This window comes from Antedon mediterranea, chromosome 5 (assembly GCF_964355755.1).
Source record: "Antedon mediterranea chromosome 5, ecAntMedi1.1, whole genome shotgun sequence".
NCBI classification, from domain to species: Eukaryota; Metazoa; Echinodermata; class Crinoidea; order Comatulida; family Antedonidae; genus Antedon; species Antedon mediterranea.
Genome location: NC_092674.1, coordinates 27,320,680 through 27,337,482, shown reverse-complemented (window position 1 = coordinate 27,337,482; position 16,803 = coordinate 27,320,680). Strand labels below are relative to the sequence as shown.

General features: G+C 34.4%; 3 protein-coding genes across 3 annotated transcripts; 2 read left to right on the top strand and 1 right to left on the bottom strand.

Annotated features, from left to right (window-relative positions):
• Positions 1 to 708: 708 nt before the first annotated feature.
• Positions 709 to 3,314, top strand: LOC140049320 (vesicular acetylcholine transporter-like). Its single transcript, XM_072094190.1, has 2 exons — positions 709 to 948; positions 1,714 to 3,314. Exon 2 carries the CDS (start codon positions 1,784 to 1,786, stop codon positions 3,155 to 3,157), a length of 1,374 nt encoding a protein of 457 aa, XP_071950291.1. The 5' UTR covers positions 709 to 948; positions 1,714 to 1,783; the 3' UTR covers positions 3,158 to 3,314.
• Positions 3,315 to 6,015: 2,701 nt separating this feature from the next.
• Positions 6,016 to 13,591, top strand: LOC140050177 (amidophosphoribosyltransferase-like). The gene is made up of 8 exons (XM_072095251.1): positions 6,016 to 6,127; positions 8,566 to 8,764; positions 9,215 to 9,482; positions 9,785 to 10,037; positions 10,816 to 11,037; positions 11,642 to 11,769; positions 12,071 to 12,292; positions 12,453 to 13,591. The coding sequence occupies exons 2-8, from the start codon at positions 8,616 to 8,618 to the stop codon at positions 12,729 to 12,731; spliced, it is 1,521 nt and encodes a 506-aa protein (XP_071951352.1). The 5' UTR covers positions 6,016 to 6,127; positions 8,566 to 8,615; the 3' UTR covers positions 12,732 to 13,591.
• On the bottom strand, positions 13,587 to 16,802 carry LOC140050178 (xaa-Pro aminopeptidase 3-like). Its single transcript, XM_072095252.1, has 4 exons — positions 16,699 to 16,802; positions 15,114 to 16,270; positions 14,759 to 14,879; positions 13,587 to 14,081 (listed from the first exon to the last, which is right to left on the bottom strand). The coding sequence occupies exons 1-4, from the start codon at positions 16,736 to 16,738 to the stop codon at positions 13,897 to 13,899; spliced, it is 1,503 nt and encodes a 500-aa protein (XP_071951353.1). The 5' UTR covers positions 16,739 to 16,802; the 3' UTR covers positions 13,587 to 13,896.
• Position 16,803: the final 1 nt, after the last annotated feature.

Genomic DNA, 16,803 nt, shown 5'->3' with positions numbered 1-16,803 from the left:
TTATATTTGCCTCCATGAATGATTGAAAAGACAGTAACCACACGAATTTCTTGTTCTTTCTTCTATTCAAGGCACTTGGCTATATTTGGGTTCACTTTATATATTATTATATAAATTTGATAAGCTATGCCCACGCATTATTTTACGGTCCGGTGAGTTGAACTTAACGTAATAAAAGCCGAAAATAATTACCACCCTCTGAATAAATTTTTCTCTATTGTGATTTCAGAAAGGAATGTCAAATTATAATCAAGTGAAAAGATAACGAAAAGTCAATTAATTTTTTTTTAAATATTAAATTTAACTGGAAATAGGTCTACCAACAACATTAGAATTACAACACTATTTTTTCATTCAAAATGATCCGCAATAGAAACAAAATTGTACTGTTACTGGACTAGACATTGTTCTAAATACGCAGAAAATCGTGATTTTCCTACGTAGAATCTGTATCGTGAGCGGAACCGCGCTGTGTGTAAATGGTTATATAAGGAAAAACATAGATTCTAATTTTTACTAAAATGTTACCGCTCGTCTGTGTGAAAATTGTGTGTAGCATGCAACTTTTGCAATTTTTTGTCAAATAAAAAAATCTCTGATTTTAGAAGGTATTTTAGCGATTTTATTGCCGCTTCCTTAGGAGGCCTACCAATCTAATCTTTTAAATTTGTGAGATTAACATAACAAATGCCTGCAGGTTCCATTAACTTACGAGTGGGAGTCATAGCCAAGTTATTCTTGAACAAACAATTACAGTATTAATTCTAAAGAAATTATCGTAAAGCACCTTTTGACTATGTCATGCCTGAGAGAGCAGAGATGATCGGTGTCAAACAACTGCCCGGTTGGAGATAGATTCTTCGTCGAATATATTATACGTGATCTGGTCTAGAGTTTTTAAAACGAAATACTTCATTGCAATGTCTTGTTGTATACCAGGGTGTAACAGTAAGTATAATTCGTATAATATTAAAGTTGTTAGAATTAGACCTAAAACATGCTGACTTTGAGGCCTACTACACTACGTTCAGAAGTTCAAACTTAAAGCTGCAATAGGGACAAGCCCTTTTTTTTGTTAAAAATACTCAGAACACAGAGGTTAAGGTTCTTTTATACATTGTTCTATTTTACATAATATGTCTAGTAAATAGGCTTCAATCACGCATTTTTCTTTAGTAAAACCTTTTACCCAACTGTAAAGGATGCTAAATGTGACGTACTTTAGATTATGATTTAATGGTGTTTTTATTTGATTCTAATATACCAATTTCTTTTAATGATGACTATTGTGTTAATTATATAGAAACATCCAATGAAAGAACTGTGAAAATTTAAAAGATCTCCCTCCTCATAAATGACATCAATACGTTTATGATCGAGGCGTCATCCGAGATCTGAGTTTATACTCATATCTGAGTTTTACTAGACTCTTACAATCAGCAGCATCAGTACGTACAACACCACCACAAATAACATGCTTGTAATTCAACACACACACATACTAGGAAAATGAATTAATCTTCTTCTTCAGGATTTGGCAGTCCACCACTGCAGTACATATCAGCAGTACCCACCACATCAGTTGCCAAACCGTAGTCCTGCTTGCCCATCAATAATTAATAATACAATCTTAAGAAACTAACTCAAGAAATGATTGTTTCCAAACAATGCTTTATTATTGTAAATCAACGTGTTAAAAACTTAATTTTGCAGGACGTGAATCGGGTTGTTTTTAATGAAAAGAAATTTCATGTTGAGTTGACGTCACTTCCGGCACACAAAGATGGACCGAATAGTTTTAGTTGAAGGAAGGGCGAGAGTCTACACACGACTTATTTCTATTTTTATAGCAATGATAGTCGACGCACTGTCATCTACAACTATCAAAACAATAACCCCATATATGGTAACATTTACCGACTGTCCGAATACCACATGTCCGGAGGTTATAGGATCAGTACCAGAGATCCAAGTGTACGGACTAAGTTTTATATTTGCTGGATCCGAAGCAATGCATATATTAACACTGCCGTTTGCTGGATTTGTGTGCGAGTCGTTTGGCTTTGATCTACCTTTGATTTTAGGCTTATTGGGACAAATATGTGCGTCGTTATGTTTTGCATTCAGTACTAGTCAACTTGTTTATATCATCGCACGTGTGTTTCTTGGTGCGAGTTCGGCGTTTATAGGAACAGTGGGAATGCGTTATATTGCAGAGAGTACAAACTCTCCTAAAATGCGTGATACGCTGTTCGGTATAACCTACTGTCTTTATGGGTTTTCGTGCCTTGGACCAACATACTCAGGAGTACTCTATTATTTTTACAATATGATTTATGTATTTATACCGTTAGCTGTAGTATGCTTTCTTTGTATTATCGTTCTCGTGGCTGTGACCCGAGTACAAACGAATGTTTCCGAGTCGGCAATGACGTGGTACCGTCATGCGGATGAAAGTATTTCATGTGGAGAGATCTTACTAGACCCGTATGTAGTTTTAGCAGCGCTTGGAATTGGCTTGTCACAATTACCTGAAGCGTGTTTAGCACCAGGAATAGCACTCTGGATCTCAGAGGAGTACGGATGGCCGATATGGCGTGTAGGCGTAGCATTCGTTCCATCTTTTGTGACGTATCAATTGAGTATGGTGATATGCATGTTTACAACAACGTCTGCATCGCGATACGCGTACTTAGTAACAATTGCTGGGTTTTTGATTGGAGCATTTGGAAACGTGTTCTTGTCTGCCGATGGAGGCTATCAATACGTAGTAGTTGGCATTATGCTCATGGCGTTTTCACTTACAGCATCCAAGTTCTGCCTAGTCGCGATACTCGCTTCAATCGGCAGAACTCGGTTTTCTTCGTCACCCGGTCGGATATTCTCGGTGTTCAAATTAAGTACATTAGTACCGTTTGCATTTGGACCTATATTCGCTCTACCTATAAACAAATCGATTGGATTTCCAAACATGTGCATTATCACTGCATCTACAGTAGTAGTATTTTCCCCTTTAATACTCATTTTTCGAAGTCTTTCAAGTTCATCAGAAAAGACGCGACTAATTGAAGATACATCAAAGTCGAACTCGGATTCCGATGAGGTGAGCTATGGAACGCCAAAAGATGCGACAGAATCTGAAGGAAATAACGACTAAAGGGAAGATATTAAGGATTGGCTATTTCAATATGTCTCCTGGTAACGCGTGAGCGTGAAATGACTCATAATTAATAGAATATTGTTATTGGAAACAGTTTGATAATAACAATGTGATTTTTAACAATGGCCTGGGGAAAAAGAAAAACTATAATGTCTAGAAGAAAGATAAGATTATTTAATAAATGTTTTAAATAATATCATTGAAAATGTCTGGTGTTGTTATTATAGATAAACATCAAAAGATACAAATAAGGATCAGGTGCCGTTTTCGGCCACCTCGACTTGTATGGACTATACCATTATAAAAAGATGGGGAAATAGGGGTGTCCCATTTATTAATTGAGTGTGTTAATGTGTTAAAATACTGCTCCTTTTGTTCTTTTGTTTTTCTTGTTGTTTCAGCAACAAAGGGAAAACAACTACGCCCTGCATGCTGTAGAATTAATTTCAGTTTTCAAGTTAATGCAGTATATTATGGCTCTTTATTTCTATATAATTTTTACAGATTTATAGATACAGAAAGTATATAAAGAAAGTTTTTATTCCAGTTACAAATAACAAATATAATTTACCTAACGATAACACAGTAGTACATTTAATAAAGATGACAGTAGTACATTTATCACATACTGATTATTAGGTAATCAGTAAAACAAATAAACATTATAATTTTGTCAATCTGTACCATTTTGTTCCCAGAATTAAAAACACAGCGTTTGACATTGCATGTTTTTAGGTTTGGTCTTTCTAAAATGTTTTAAACACGTTTTTAAACGTTTCTGTGTAGAAATACATGTTTTAATTGAACAACGTTTGCATCAAAACGTTATAATAGCGAATGTAAAACGGAGCTGATAATGTCGCCAGAAGAGGTTGATTGGTGTCTTCCAATATAGCATGGAATACATCGGCAAGCTGTTCGCTGTAGAACGAGTAAAGCATTTGCATACTAGACAAACCAATTACTTTCCACGCTCTACCCAGCACCTTCTCAATTCGGTCTTTATCCCCCTTACATTCCCTTACTGATATTCCTAGCCCAATATACAATATGCCCAAATAGAACATCACTGATTAGTAAAACATAAACATTCTATAATACAAATATCCTGCTTTACCCCAAAGAACCGAGTTTCCTCAAGCAGTACAGCCTTGTATTTTAACTTCTTAACTACGATCAACATGTCCACCCATTTAGCTTTAGTCAAACACTACTGCCAGCTTATCAATAATTGTTAACAATCTCTACTTCCTTTACTTTAATTAATGTATACTGTCAGGTCAGACCAATTATGTTTTCGAAAATCAATCCTTATTTCTTTCGTTTTATTTATGTTCTTTTTCGTTTGTACTACACATCTTACATAATCCTGTGTTATGATTTGACCAGGATTTTCTACGACCCTCAAGATCTAGAGAGTTTGACCTTGCTTTAAATTAAATTGATACTCTTAAAAAGGCATATGACCGGTTGGGCCGCCGACAAGTTGAGCCGCCGGTAATTTCTATGAAACGCCCAGCGCGTCTTTTACGACATTTCGCGTAGTGATTAGAGCGGTGTCCTACTGTAGTACAAGTTCATGGTCTTTATGTGTATTGTGTCATGAAAATAAATAATATAATTACATACTACAATGTTGGTTTGAACCACCATAAACAACACAGCAAAGGAAAGTAATCTTTCAAGGTAAAAATGCCGTGCACTCTATATTTGTCTCGCGTGGACATGTAGGCCTACCCAAAAGACTAATAGAGTATTGATATTCTTAAAATGATGTTAAATAATTAATATCTTTTATTTACTATCTTTTAATATCATATTTTATTGAATTTTACAATTTTAATACACAAAATATTTTCCTAAAAAACGGTGATTTTATGTAATTATTTAACCTGAGGGGGCAACATGTTTACGTCATTTTTGGCTAAAAACGATCATTTTCGGTGATGTTTTAGGTCTTTTATTTTGGAATCTACAAGTACAAGTCAGATTTTCATATTATAGTTCTTTAAAGTGTAATATTTAATACTATACTAAAAAGTGTGATATATAAACTTCGTTATCCCTAATGAAAATAGAACTTCTATTAAATAAAAAACGAGCACCGGCGAAAGTTAGCATTTGGCGTTTCATAGAAAATAACGTTTTTCTGGCGGCGGCTCAACTTGTCGGCCTTAAAATTAGTTTTATCTAACAAATATTGTTCAAGGTTTGGTTCCTTTATACATAGTATTTTCCGTTAACGTTGTTTTGCATGGAATTTTGTTTTGCTTTGGGCCTTTGAAAACCAGTCGTTATGATCAACTTGTTTATTATTTTTCCTAAATGGCTTTATCCAGTTAGTAGATGGTTCTTCATTAAATTTGTCAATAAAATTTGTTTTATATAAAATATCTTTAGTTAATATAGTAATATTGTTACCAAATCTTGGCATTCCCTAACACAGTAGGCCTACCTAATAATAACATGCCTTTTTAACATGCTAGTTTTTGATGTTCTGTATTGTTCCTTGTAGTTTGTACTGTAGGTTACATAACAGAACAATTGTATTGTCTTCCCATTAATAGACACCCTTCTCTACATAAAACACACCCCTAACATAATATAGTCCATATAAGTCGAGGTGGCCGAAAACGGCACCTGATCCACAAATAATTTTTAACAATTTAAAGACAATCTTTGTAAAAAAGGATCAACGGCCGATGTACTACAGATAATTAGCCAATGCTTTAGTATAAAGTTTTAATGTAGACCTAATTTAAAAACACCTCCCTGATTTGACATCTTTGATTGGTTAAATTGCAACATTATTCGTGTGACGATTTAGAGGGCGCTGTTGCAACTCTGAAAACAACAAAAGCTAAGCGCTGACTGAAGACACACGATTTTATGTGTTTGGAGTCATTCAAAAGAAAAATACCAGAGATAGGAAGAATTTAGGCCTGAGAAGTGGTTTCAATTGTTGATGTAAGTATAGTTATCTGCGTGCTAATGTAGAAGTTATTATTTTATGCCATATATGAAATAAAGTTCAATACAAGCCAGGCTGTCTAGGCTAGACGGAATTCATTTTTATTTTTAGTTGGGACAGACAGATTATTTCACTCGGTCAGCAGCAGAGAATTACTGATTTAGTAACTAACTAACACATATTGTTGACCGGTGTATTGTTGGTCGATGCTTACTTATTATTTTCTAAAATTGATAAACAAACACAACTTACACAAAATAGGCTATATTTTTTATATATTCGCAGAGCTGTTATTATTAAGTGTTAAATTTACCCTTTCCTTCATTCATGACCACCACGATGATAGGGCATGATACTAAATAGTTATTTTTAGTGAAATGTTTTTCTCTTTTTTCCCCATATTTTTTGGTAAAGCAAAGATTGGCATTATTAGGGTCATGATGATGCATGAAGTTATTACATTAATTATTTGTGGTGTTCATGATGTTTGCTTGAATTAAAAATGCTGAAAAATGTATACATTAATTCAACTTACCATTTTGTGTACTTTAATTAGTATGTTAATTATACGTATTAAGTACCGGCATATGACCGTTTCGGCCACAGACAGTTTCGGCCACAACAGATTTCTATGGCGCGCCATTAACGCATATTTTCATTATTAATTAATTAATTAATTGCCAAGTTTGTCTGTGTCCGTGTTTTCCTGTGTAAAAACAAAAAAACAAAAGTAAAACGCAATGAAATCGATAATCCTGTATTATATTGTCGTGTCTCATTGTTCCCCTATCAATGGCACTATGGGCGTTCCATAGATATAGTAGTAATATTATTGTCTGTGGCCGAAATTGTCTGTGGCCGAAGTTGGCCTAATCCTAAGTACCTTAGCCAAAATAAAAGAAAAGATTAATTTAACAGCCAGACTTGTTCTCTTTGAAACTAACTTTTATTGTTATCTTGCATTATGTGCTACACATATTCAAATAAGGTGGTGTGAAAGAAACATAACAATAGATTTCAGCATCAGCCTATTTATTATTTATAGCTCTATGGTTTCAGCTTTAAAGTGTAATCCACCCTTTGAATACACAGGTCCTTCCAAAGTACCTGTATCTTTAATTCATAGTACCTGTATCTTTAATTCATAACAATAGAAACCATTGTCAGCTGGACTATGTGATTTGGTTTTATTCGGTTTCAACATAAGATTACAAGACAATATGAATACAAACAATTTACAAGCAAATACATTTAAATAAGAAACCAGTCCCTAAAGTCGAAAGAAAAATCAACTTAATTCCAATACAATAGGGTCTTTTAAAAAAAGCATAGACAAACAAACACGCATAACAACAATGGCAGAACATGCAATTTAAAAATATGAGACAATGGCAATTGGATGACTTACAGCATGAAAATAGAAGAAAGGATTTCTGATAATGGCATAATATACAAATAATGAATGTTTATGAGTGCAATGGTACAAATAATGGCACGAGGTGAATGATGAAAGGTTATATCAACGAGGCAAAGCCGAGTTGATATAACCTTTCATCATTCACCAAGTGCCATTATTTGTACCATTACACGAATACAAAACATTCATTATTTGTTTTATATAACATCTAGACGTTTTTTTTTTCGTACACAAAAATGTTTCAAAAAGTACTATTTAACGATCGTTGAATAGTGCGTACTATTGCACGCCATGTGACCCACATTCGTCCAATCAAATGACAGGAATTTATATAGGTGTTATATAACACTCGATAGCAACCCAGTACAATATATTTTTATCTTATCAGTAAATCATATGTTTGTATTTTTAGAGAATTCTATATTTATTTTAGTTTAATTAATCTACAGTACCTGTAACTGTATCTGTCTCATTATAATTAACATGACATAACTAGGTATTTTTCAATTACTATAAATTTAAACCGATGTACACTATAATGTTCATAATGCCATTCTTAAAATGATAAAAGAAACTCTGTAATTGAAAATATTGCAAAAATTAAAACAGTTTTATGAAATAAAATCAAGTCATAAAGTTGCATCCATATTCGTTTGAAATTAAAGATTTAAATTCAAATGCAAATAAATGTCGCCTTATGTTTTTTCGTACTTTCTAATTTTTCAAATGTGTATAAATGATAAAGTTCATTTATATCAAAATAACTATATTTTGTGTACCTGTTATTTATTTCAACCAGTATTTCTTGGTTAGTATAGAATTACTATCACTATTTTTTTTAATTCTTGTTTAGTGAAAGCCAAAGATAAACATTACTGTATTAGGTATTAGGTATATTTTTAGTGTACAGTAATTTAGGGACTTAAAAAACAATAGGCCATTTTGTAGTCATAATTAAAGTCACTTAAATTATAAAAATATTGTAATACTAATTAGTGTAACTTTCTTTATCTTCAGCCAAATCAATTTCTTGACAAACACCACCCATTTGGAAGAAATATCTCACAATGGCGAGTTCATCATTAGAACCGTATGAGGATGATTTCAGGTTGGAAGAAGCATGTGGTGTGTTTGGCTGTGTAGCGGCTGGTGATTGGCCGACACAACTGGACGTTGCGCATATAATTCACCTCGGATTGATTGGTCTACAACATAGGTTAGTATGTTACATGTTGTTGCTTGTATACTGTAAAGCCTGCGAGTGTACAATATTGTCACAGGCCAGTCAGCCACCCCTTTGTTTCAATTTGATAATGGTAACTACATAATTGATTAGATTGCAAATTTATTAATTGGGTCTTACAACACAAGTAAGATTTGAAAACTACCAAATTAATTTTGAGTCCTGTATATTGTAGCTTGTATATTGATACTGAGAACTTTGTACATTTGAAAACAAATATTTAAATTGAAATGTTATTTTGAATTGAAAAAGTTTACCATATTTACAGACAATGATACTGTAGTTTCCTATAGATAGAATGCTGCTATGTAAATAGTTGTTAGCATACAAACAGTTATAGGATTACATTATTTATATTATACACAGTATATCTGCTATTTTCTTATAAATTATAAAATAAAATTTGATAATTTTTTTCTGTAGGGGACAAGAAAGTGCTGGTATAATTACGTATAACTCTGAGAATAAGGAATTTCGTAAACACAAAGGAATGGGGATGGTAAATTCCATTTTTAAATTTGATACATTGCATCGAATCAAGGGAGAGGCTGGAATCGGGCACACGCGGTACTCGACGGCAGGTTCATCATCGCTGATAAACTGCCAGCCTTTTGACGTTGATACCATACATGGAAGGATTGCTGTGGCGCACAATGGTGAATTAGTCAATAAGAATTCACTGAGGTTAAAGGTCAGTATTTTTTGTTTGTTTTTTCCTTCAAAGAGATGCATTCATTTTTCATGTTTTCCCTTAAAGCACTCCTTTCAAAACAATTTCTGAAAATATGTTTTTCCTTGTATGCTTGAATGGATCCCTTAGCAGCTCATAACGAAATGTGCAAAAATATAAATACAAAAGAGAAGCATAACAGAACAATTGTGTATTAAACTTTTTCTGGATGTAAAGAAGACAATGGTAAAAGTTGTAGTAATAAATTTTAATTCTTTAAGATTTATCAAATATTTTTTTTAAATGTATATATTTTTTAACAGGTTTTGGAACACGGTGTAGGCCTGTCTACTGGATCCGATTCTGAAGTTATTACGCAATTATTAACGTCATCACCGCCAGAAGGTGAACCAAACGGACCGAACTGGCCGGCCAGAATACGTCAAGTGATGAAACAAACCCCAACAGCCTATTCCCTGCTCATCATGCACGGTAGTTCAATGTATGCCGTGCGAGATCCATACGGTAACAGACCGCTTTGCATCGGCCAGCTGATAAATGCTGCAAGCGCCGGTGGTAAGTATTTATTATACAAATAAAAACCATATGGAATTAAGATCAGTAAAAGTTTATCATCCTCACGATGGAATACTTGTATTCTGATTGTTGGTTGATTGATTTATTAAAGACATGATTTTATCGAACAAATTTATAGGTGGTTTTACTGTCTTTACTTATTGTAGGTAGTCAAATTGTATGTAGCACATACAATTTGTTGGTGAGATTCTATATGAAATGCTACTTATGTTTACGTCTGCTATGTACATATGGACTTTTCAGTATTCACATGAGGTTATAAATTAAAGTTTTATGTAATAAATCTTTAAAGTGCTGAACTAGAAGTAAACCCTTTGTCTGAAATGCTATCTTGTACTTTTTAGTAAAAACTGGCCTTCATATTTGTCTAATAGAAACACTATATGAAGTAAGATAGTTTAACAGAAATATTAAATTTTCCTCCAATCCAATATCATAGATGAATAGAGCCATCTACAAAAAAATAATAACTTTGTACTGTATGAGGTTGTCTAAATAAATTATTAAAATAGAGGATAATAATATTGACAACTTAAAGTGTAGGTGCCCTCAGAGCTTGTCTTTCTATTTATTACTTCAGTATATGAGTAGTTCCAAACAAAAAAATTCATAAAGATCATCAGTTTATCAGAAAGCAGAACAATAAAAATTGTTCGAAAATATTGTTAAAAAATATGGAATTGTGACAGTAGTTGTCACATGATGGTAGTCTAACAATTAAAAAAGATGAAATTAACATAGAGTTTAATTTTTCCAGCTAAAGATCCAGAAGTAGAAGGTTGGGTTGTGTCTTCAGAATCTTGTTGTTTCCAATCCGTGGGTGCCAGGTACTACCGTGAAGTTGCTGCAGGAGAGATCGTCCAGCTCTCAAAGAATGGCGTTGAATCGATGTCAATTGTTCCGAGACTCGATGAAGCTCCTCCAGCGTTTTGTATATTTGAATATGTTTATTTTTCACGCTCCGACACGATTCATGAAGGTAAGTTTAGATTCGTTTTTTGATCATTGTAGTTTGTGTTTATTTTTATTGTTATTTATAGTTAAAAACTAAGCACAACTGACTTATTGTATTTAATACACATACAAATATATCATAAAAGGAAAAGACAATAGAACATGTGATTTGGAGCACACCTGTAAGGAACTTCCCACGAATCGAGGGGTGAGTGTTTTAACACTACTGCCAACCCTGATGGGTCCCAAAGGTGTCCCCTTAATAGGTGTTCTACTTTTACAGGAAACTAGAATAAAAACTAACAATCAAATAGTATGTACAGTACTCGTATAAATTGCCTTCGTTATTTAAATAAATAATACTAAAGCTCTGTCTACACTATCAAACACAATGGAAAACTTTTTCTACAGTACCCCACCTCTTAAGCTCCGTCTACACTATCAAACTTTATGTGACAAAAAAATATGATGTGCCCATATAAGGACATGATGATGTCATATCACTACCATATTTGGACACATCACATTTTTTTTGTCAAACTAGTTTGATAGTGTAGATTAAGATTGTGTTTGCCTATTGTTTGTTTTTGTAACCATTGTTATACCATTATCGTGAACTCTTTTTGCAGGTCAAATGGTATATTCTGTAAGGAGACGCTGTGGCAAACAGTTGGCGATTGAGGCACCAATAGAAGGAGATATTGTCAGCACCGTTCCAGAGTCTGCTACTCCTGCTGCCATTGGCTATGCTCAAGAGGTGGGTGTACAGCTCCTCAGTCAACCACCTGTGGCATAGGACAGTGCTGTGTATCTTGTCATATGGAGTATCATAGACAAACTCCATAATTTGTATCACATGTGGTACCTGTATCATGGAAAGGGAGGGTTAAGTTATATAATACAGGCCCTGAACACTTTAGATACAGTACCAAGGTTTGGCTGTTCTTTTGTTCCCTTACCACAGATTGAATTTACTGTACTTGTAAATGTAAAACTATGTCCAGAAGTTTAAAATTAAAATGTTCTTATACTTTACTTTGGTACTTTATATTATTAAGATCGGAATTCCATACACAGAAGTATTGTGCAAGAACCGCTATGTTGGACGAACATTTATTCAGCCCAGCAACCGGTTACGTCAGTTGGGCGTTGCCAAGAAGTTTGGCCCGCTCGTCGACAACTTTAAAGACAAGAGAATCATTATAATAGATGACTCGGTTGTTAGGGGAAACACAATTGGACCAATTATAAAAATGCTAAAGGCAGCCGGTGCCAAAGAGGTAAGATATAACATTTATAAATTGAAATTGAATACAATTTTTTCTTCTCAATTCCATCAACTGTAAATCATTGTTACATACACTTTTTTTCTGAACACTTCCATATAATTATTATAGGCCATGTGCATTTAATAATAATGAAATTTGCATAAATTTACAGGTTCATATACGTGTTGCTTCACCACCTGTGAAGCACCCCTGCTATATGGGCATCAACATCCCTACAAGAGAAGAACTAATTGCTAATAAAATGGACTTGGAACATCTTGCGAAACACTTCGGAGCTGACAGCATCAAGTACTTGTCCGTGAAAGGCCTGTTGTCAGCAGTCATGGAAGGAATTTCAAAAAATGAGAAAGAATTTAAGAAGACAAATTCAAAGTCTAGACATTGCACTGCTTGCCTCACGGGTGATTATCCTGTTAGCCTAGACTGGTAAAATCTGGTAGAAACTTTGGATAGCAAAAGGCTTGCCTAATGGCTGTGAGCCTAGACTGGTAGAATCACTGGATAACATATGGCTTTCCTAAACCTCTTTCTACACTATCAAACTAGTTTGATGTGCCCAAATATGGTGGTGGTATGACCTCACGATGTCCATATCACAATTTTGTCACATAAAGTTTGATAGTGTAGACAGAGTTTTATGGGTAATTTCAATATATTTTCATTCTATTTGCCGCTATGTCACCACATTAAGGCTTGTGTCTTCAGTTATCTTCTAAATCAATGTGTACAGAATATCGTAATTTTAAAAAGTGCTTATAATGTTTGTGAATGTACGTATGGTGTTTTTAATAATTTTTATTTTGTTGTTTAAAGCTTCAAACAAAAATCTTGCCACAATTGTAAAGAGTCTTCAAATATGTTATTTCTAATATGCTAATAAATGCTATGAATATTTAAACTAATTCTGTGTAATTAAAACAATCCGATAATTGTCATTGGTACTGGACATTTGAAATAATGACAGGTTTCAATAAGTGCTAAATATATTTTTTTTATTTATCTGGTACTATACATAAGTAAGCACATTCCATGCGGGCCATGGTTTTGTATAAAACCTAGGATTCCTGCCAGCTTTAGTACTGAATTTAGTAAATTTTTGGCGTGAGGTGTATTTTATGTTTGATAAAAGCTATTTTTAAATTTGCAGGGTATATTACAAAAATAAAGAGGTAATGATGGATATTTCATAACGCTATATCCACCGAACCGTAACAATACCACCGACAATGCATTTAAAATGTTTGTATATTTTGGACGAGAAAAATTCAATAAAGTAACCAATATGTTTTACATCAAAGTCTATTATATAACAATTGTACTGTATAGGGTATTCAGTTTTTATTTTATGTCTTTAGACACATGTGGCTAATGATTAACAATAGTAAATTAATCACTGTCCTATTAGATAGGTGGTAATCACCTGGATACAGGGGCTATTTTGTGAACCAGGGCCTACTCATCTCCAATGATGAACTGGGTAAAAAGTATATTAATTAAAAGTATTTTAACCTGTTTGGGAAGTTTACGCCTAGGCATTCCCATTACAAAACAATTTAGCACTCCTAGTCAAGAAACATAGTAGCGCCACCAACTATTCAGCTCCCATTTCCTCGTCTTAACTCTAAATTCATTATAGATTCAATTTCTACAATTTCTTTTGGACACTCGTGTGATAAAACCTCTGGTTTCGAATCCGTTATCAACACGTCATCTTCGATTCGGATGCCAATTCCTCGAAATTTCTCTGGTGCAGACATGTCACTAGCTGGTATATACAAGCCTAAAGAAAAGAAAATTGGTTGCATAAATAGAGCATTCATTTGGAAAGACATATCTAGGAAAGGAAATCTTTTATTACTGTGCCAATTTGTTAAAGATGTATTGTCCCTTTGACTAATTCCAAAAAAATTAAAGATTTCGAAAAAGAAGAAAGTGTTGAAGTGTCATAATAGTTATTAACTTCTACCAAAAATTAGTAGTAAAAAAATAATTTAACTGAAATACAGATGTTTTTTTGTCCAAAAACAAAGAGCTTGTTTGGCTACTCTGTATGCATAATCATAAAACTTCCTTGCGATCTGTGTGAAAACACCTTCTCAACCGTGACAAGTTGTAAACAATTCTAATTAGCATCATGCACACTCGTGGTTTGAAAGCTTTGTTTACTTTCGCTTGCGATGATTTTCCAGACAAAATGTTATCAAATTAATTTACCCATTAATTACGTAAACTTGTTATTTTTGGCTTGAATTTTCGACTTAAAGTGAATAACTTTAATATTACTTTGATATGGCCAATTTAAATTTAGAATATTTTTTATTTTTTGTGTTTCAAGGGACAATACATCTTTAGGCTGCTTTTGAAGATTTAAAACACCTTTTTTTTTTACAATTTCAAATAACATGTGCCCTTCTATTGGCAAGGTTCCAAGGGGAACTTTCTTCTCACACACCTTACCTGGCTCTATTGTCACAACCATTCCTGGTTGAAGTTGATTACTTCTTGAAACCTTTGTCGTGTCATGTGTATCCATTCCTAAATAATGGCCTAAGTGGTGAGGACAGTAAAGCTTTGCTACCTAAAAAAAACCACAAGATTTGAATGTATGCTGCATTATGGTGTTGGGAGATATAACAACCTGCAGAAAGAATAACACAAATTTATTATGTTAAAGCTCTGTCTGCACTATCATCAAATTAGTTATGTGCCCAAATGTGGTAGTGATATGACATCATCATGTCCATATATGCCCACATAAAGTTTGATAGTGTAGACAGAGATTTAGTCTGTTTATTTTAATAATCAAATGCACCTTATTTAATTCCAGAACACTTAATTTATTTGAAATGATTCCCAGTCGTTGAAGTCCTACACCAATCCAGGTCAACATTTGATGATACGCTTGATCGAGTGTTGACCCCTCACGACACAATTCTATACAGTCTTTTTGAATGCGAAGTACCAATTCGTATAATTCACCCTGTGCGCTTGTATATCGTCCATTCACAGGCCACGTTCTTGTGATGTCACTAGCATAACCGTGGTACTCACAGCCTGCATCCATGAGGACTAACTCTTTGTCCTGTACAACTTGATTGTTACTGATGTAGTGTAAAGTATTCGCACGATTCCCTCCTGCAACTACCGGAGGATACGCGAGGAACTCGGCACCGGCGAGGCGACATTCCAGGTCGATTTTAGCGTAAAGTTCAGATTCGCGAATTCCAGGATACGAAGCTCTCATGACCTTGACGAATGACCTAGCAGCAATGCTTGCAGATTCTCTCATTAGCCGGACTTCAGCCTCCGATTTCAAAACTCGCAGAGAGTGCATCGAATGTTCTAAAATGTTTACCGTATTTCCTCGTCGTCTGCTAGGATTAATTAACGTATTGATAACTTTTTCGTGGAGATTTGGATTTGCGTTTTTAAAAACATCATACCATATAGCGCCATCTTCGAAATGACTATACCTTTCTAACGCTTTTGGAAGGTCATCAATACTGAATGTCTCATCTACGCCGAGAAATTGTTTAGCTCCCTCGGTTCCTGCCCGTGGTCCATCCCACAGCTCTCTATTGGGATCTCGTTCTGGTACAAATAAAACAGATTTATGCACCTTTCCCGGGATACTTTCAAGAACCAGCGCGCTATCCGGTTCTTGGAAACCAGATAAGTATAAAAAATTAGTGTTTTGTCGAAATGGGTATGGTATCTCATCCGTCATGTATTTTTTATCGCTTGAAAGAACGACAACAATGTGATGTTTGCTTTCTCCGCCACTTGTCGATCGACTAATTGAGGTCATTAGGGCATCTCGTCTGTGCTTGAACTCTGACCTAGTAATTCCCGGTGTGACATCATCAATGGACATCAGGTGTGAATGTCCAAACGGTGTTGGTTGTCCCAAGTTTCTTTCAGGTATCTTAGGTGTACTTGCTGCTGACCAATAATATCGGTTACACGTACCTGAAAATACAAAAAATGGATAGGCATGTCCTCATATTATATTGTTCAGCTCCATCAAAATTTAAAAGGGTCACATATCATTCAGTCACATATCTTTCTAGACTTTCTTTCCAGTTTTTCTCTCACCCGAAAGAACAGATAAAACAGAGGCCTTACAAATTGAGTTAGGCTAGCCAGTCAGCAATGCAATGCCATTGAGTGGTGGGAGCTTAACCTTCCACCTTCCTGATAACCCTACCCAGCTAGGCCTAGTACTACTAGTACACTAGTAGTAACTAAGTAATGGAGATGAGAGGGGGTATACTTCCATCCACCATCCATCTATGATGGACCATGCTTAGATACAGTAGGCCTCCAGAGTATTATTAATTATTCTAAGTAAGTTAAAAATCTATCCTAGGCCTAGTAAATTTGTTCTTTAAACTTACTAAATTGTCTTAATAGATTTATAAGCTTATTTGAGAACATTTTTGTGGATATTTTTCTACTTGTGTTGTTGTGTCTGTACTCTGTTTGTAGGAGTTAGGAGGCGC

Bases quoted from the DNA above. Each gene is read 5' to 3' on its own strand.
- LOC140049320 (XM_072094190.1), top strand. From the start codon at position 1,784: ATGGACCGAATAGTTTTAGTTGAAGGAAGGGCGAGAGTCTACACACGA.
- LOC140050177 (XM_072095251.1), top strand. From the start codon at position 8,616: ATGGCGAGTTCATCATTAGAACCGTATGAGGATGATTTCAGGTTGGAA. The intron at 10,038-10,815 runs GTAAGTATTTAT...TAATTTTTCCAG, and splicing joins AAATGCTGCAAGCGCCGGTG to CTAAAGATCCAGAAGTAGAA. The intron at 11,770-12,070 runs GTGGGTGTACAG...TATATTATTAAG, and splicing joins CCATTGGCTATGCTCAAGAG to ATCGGAATTCCATACACAGA.
- LOC140050178 (XM_072095252.1), bottom strand. From the start codon at position 16,738: ATGTTCTCAAATAAGCTTATAAATCTATTAAGACAATTTA. The intron at 14,880-15,113 runs GTGCATTTGATT...GGTTTTTTTTAG, and splicing joins GTGTTCTGGAATTAAATAAG to GTAGCAAAGCTTTACTGTCC. The intron at 14,082-14,758 runs GTAAGGTGTGTG...TCTTTTCTTTAG, and splicing joins GGTTGTGACAATAGAGCCAG to GCTTGTATATACCAGCTAGT.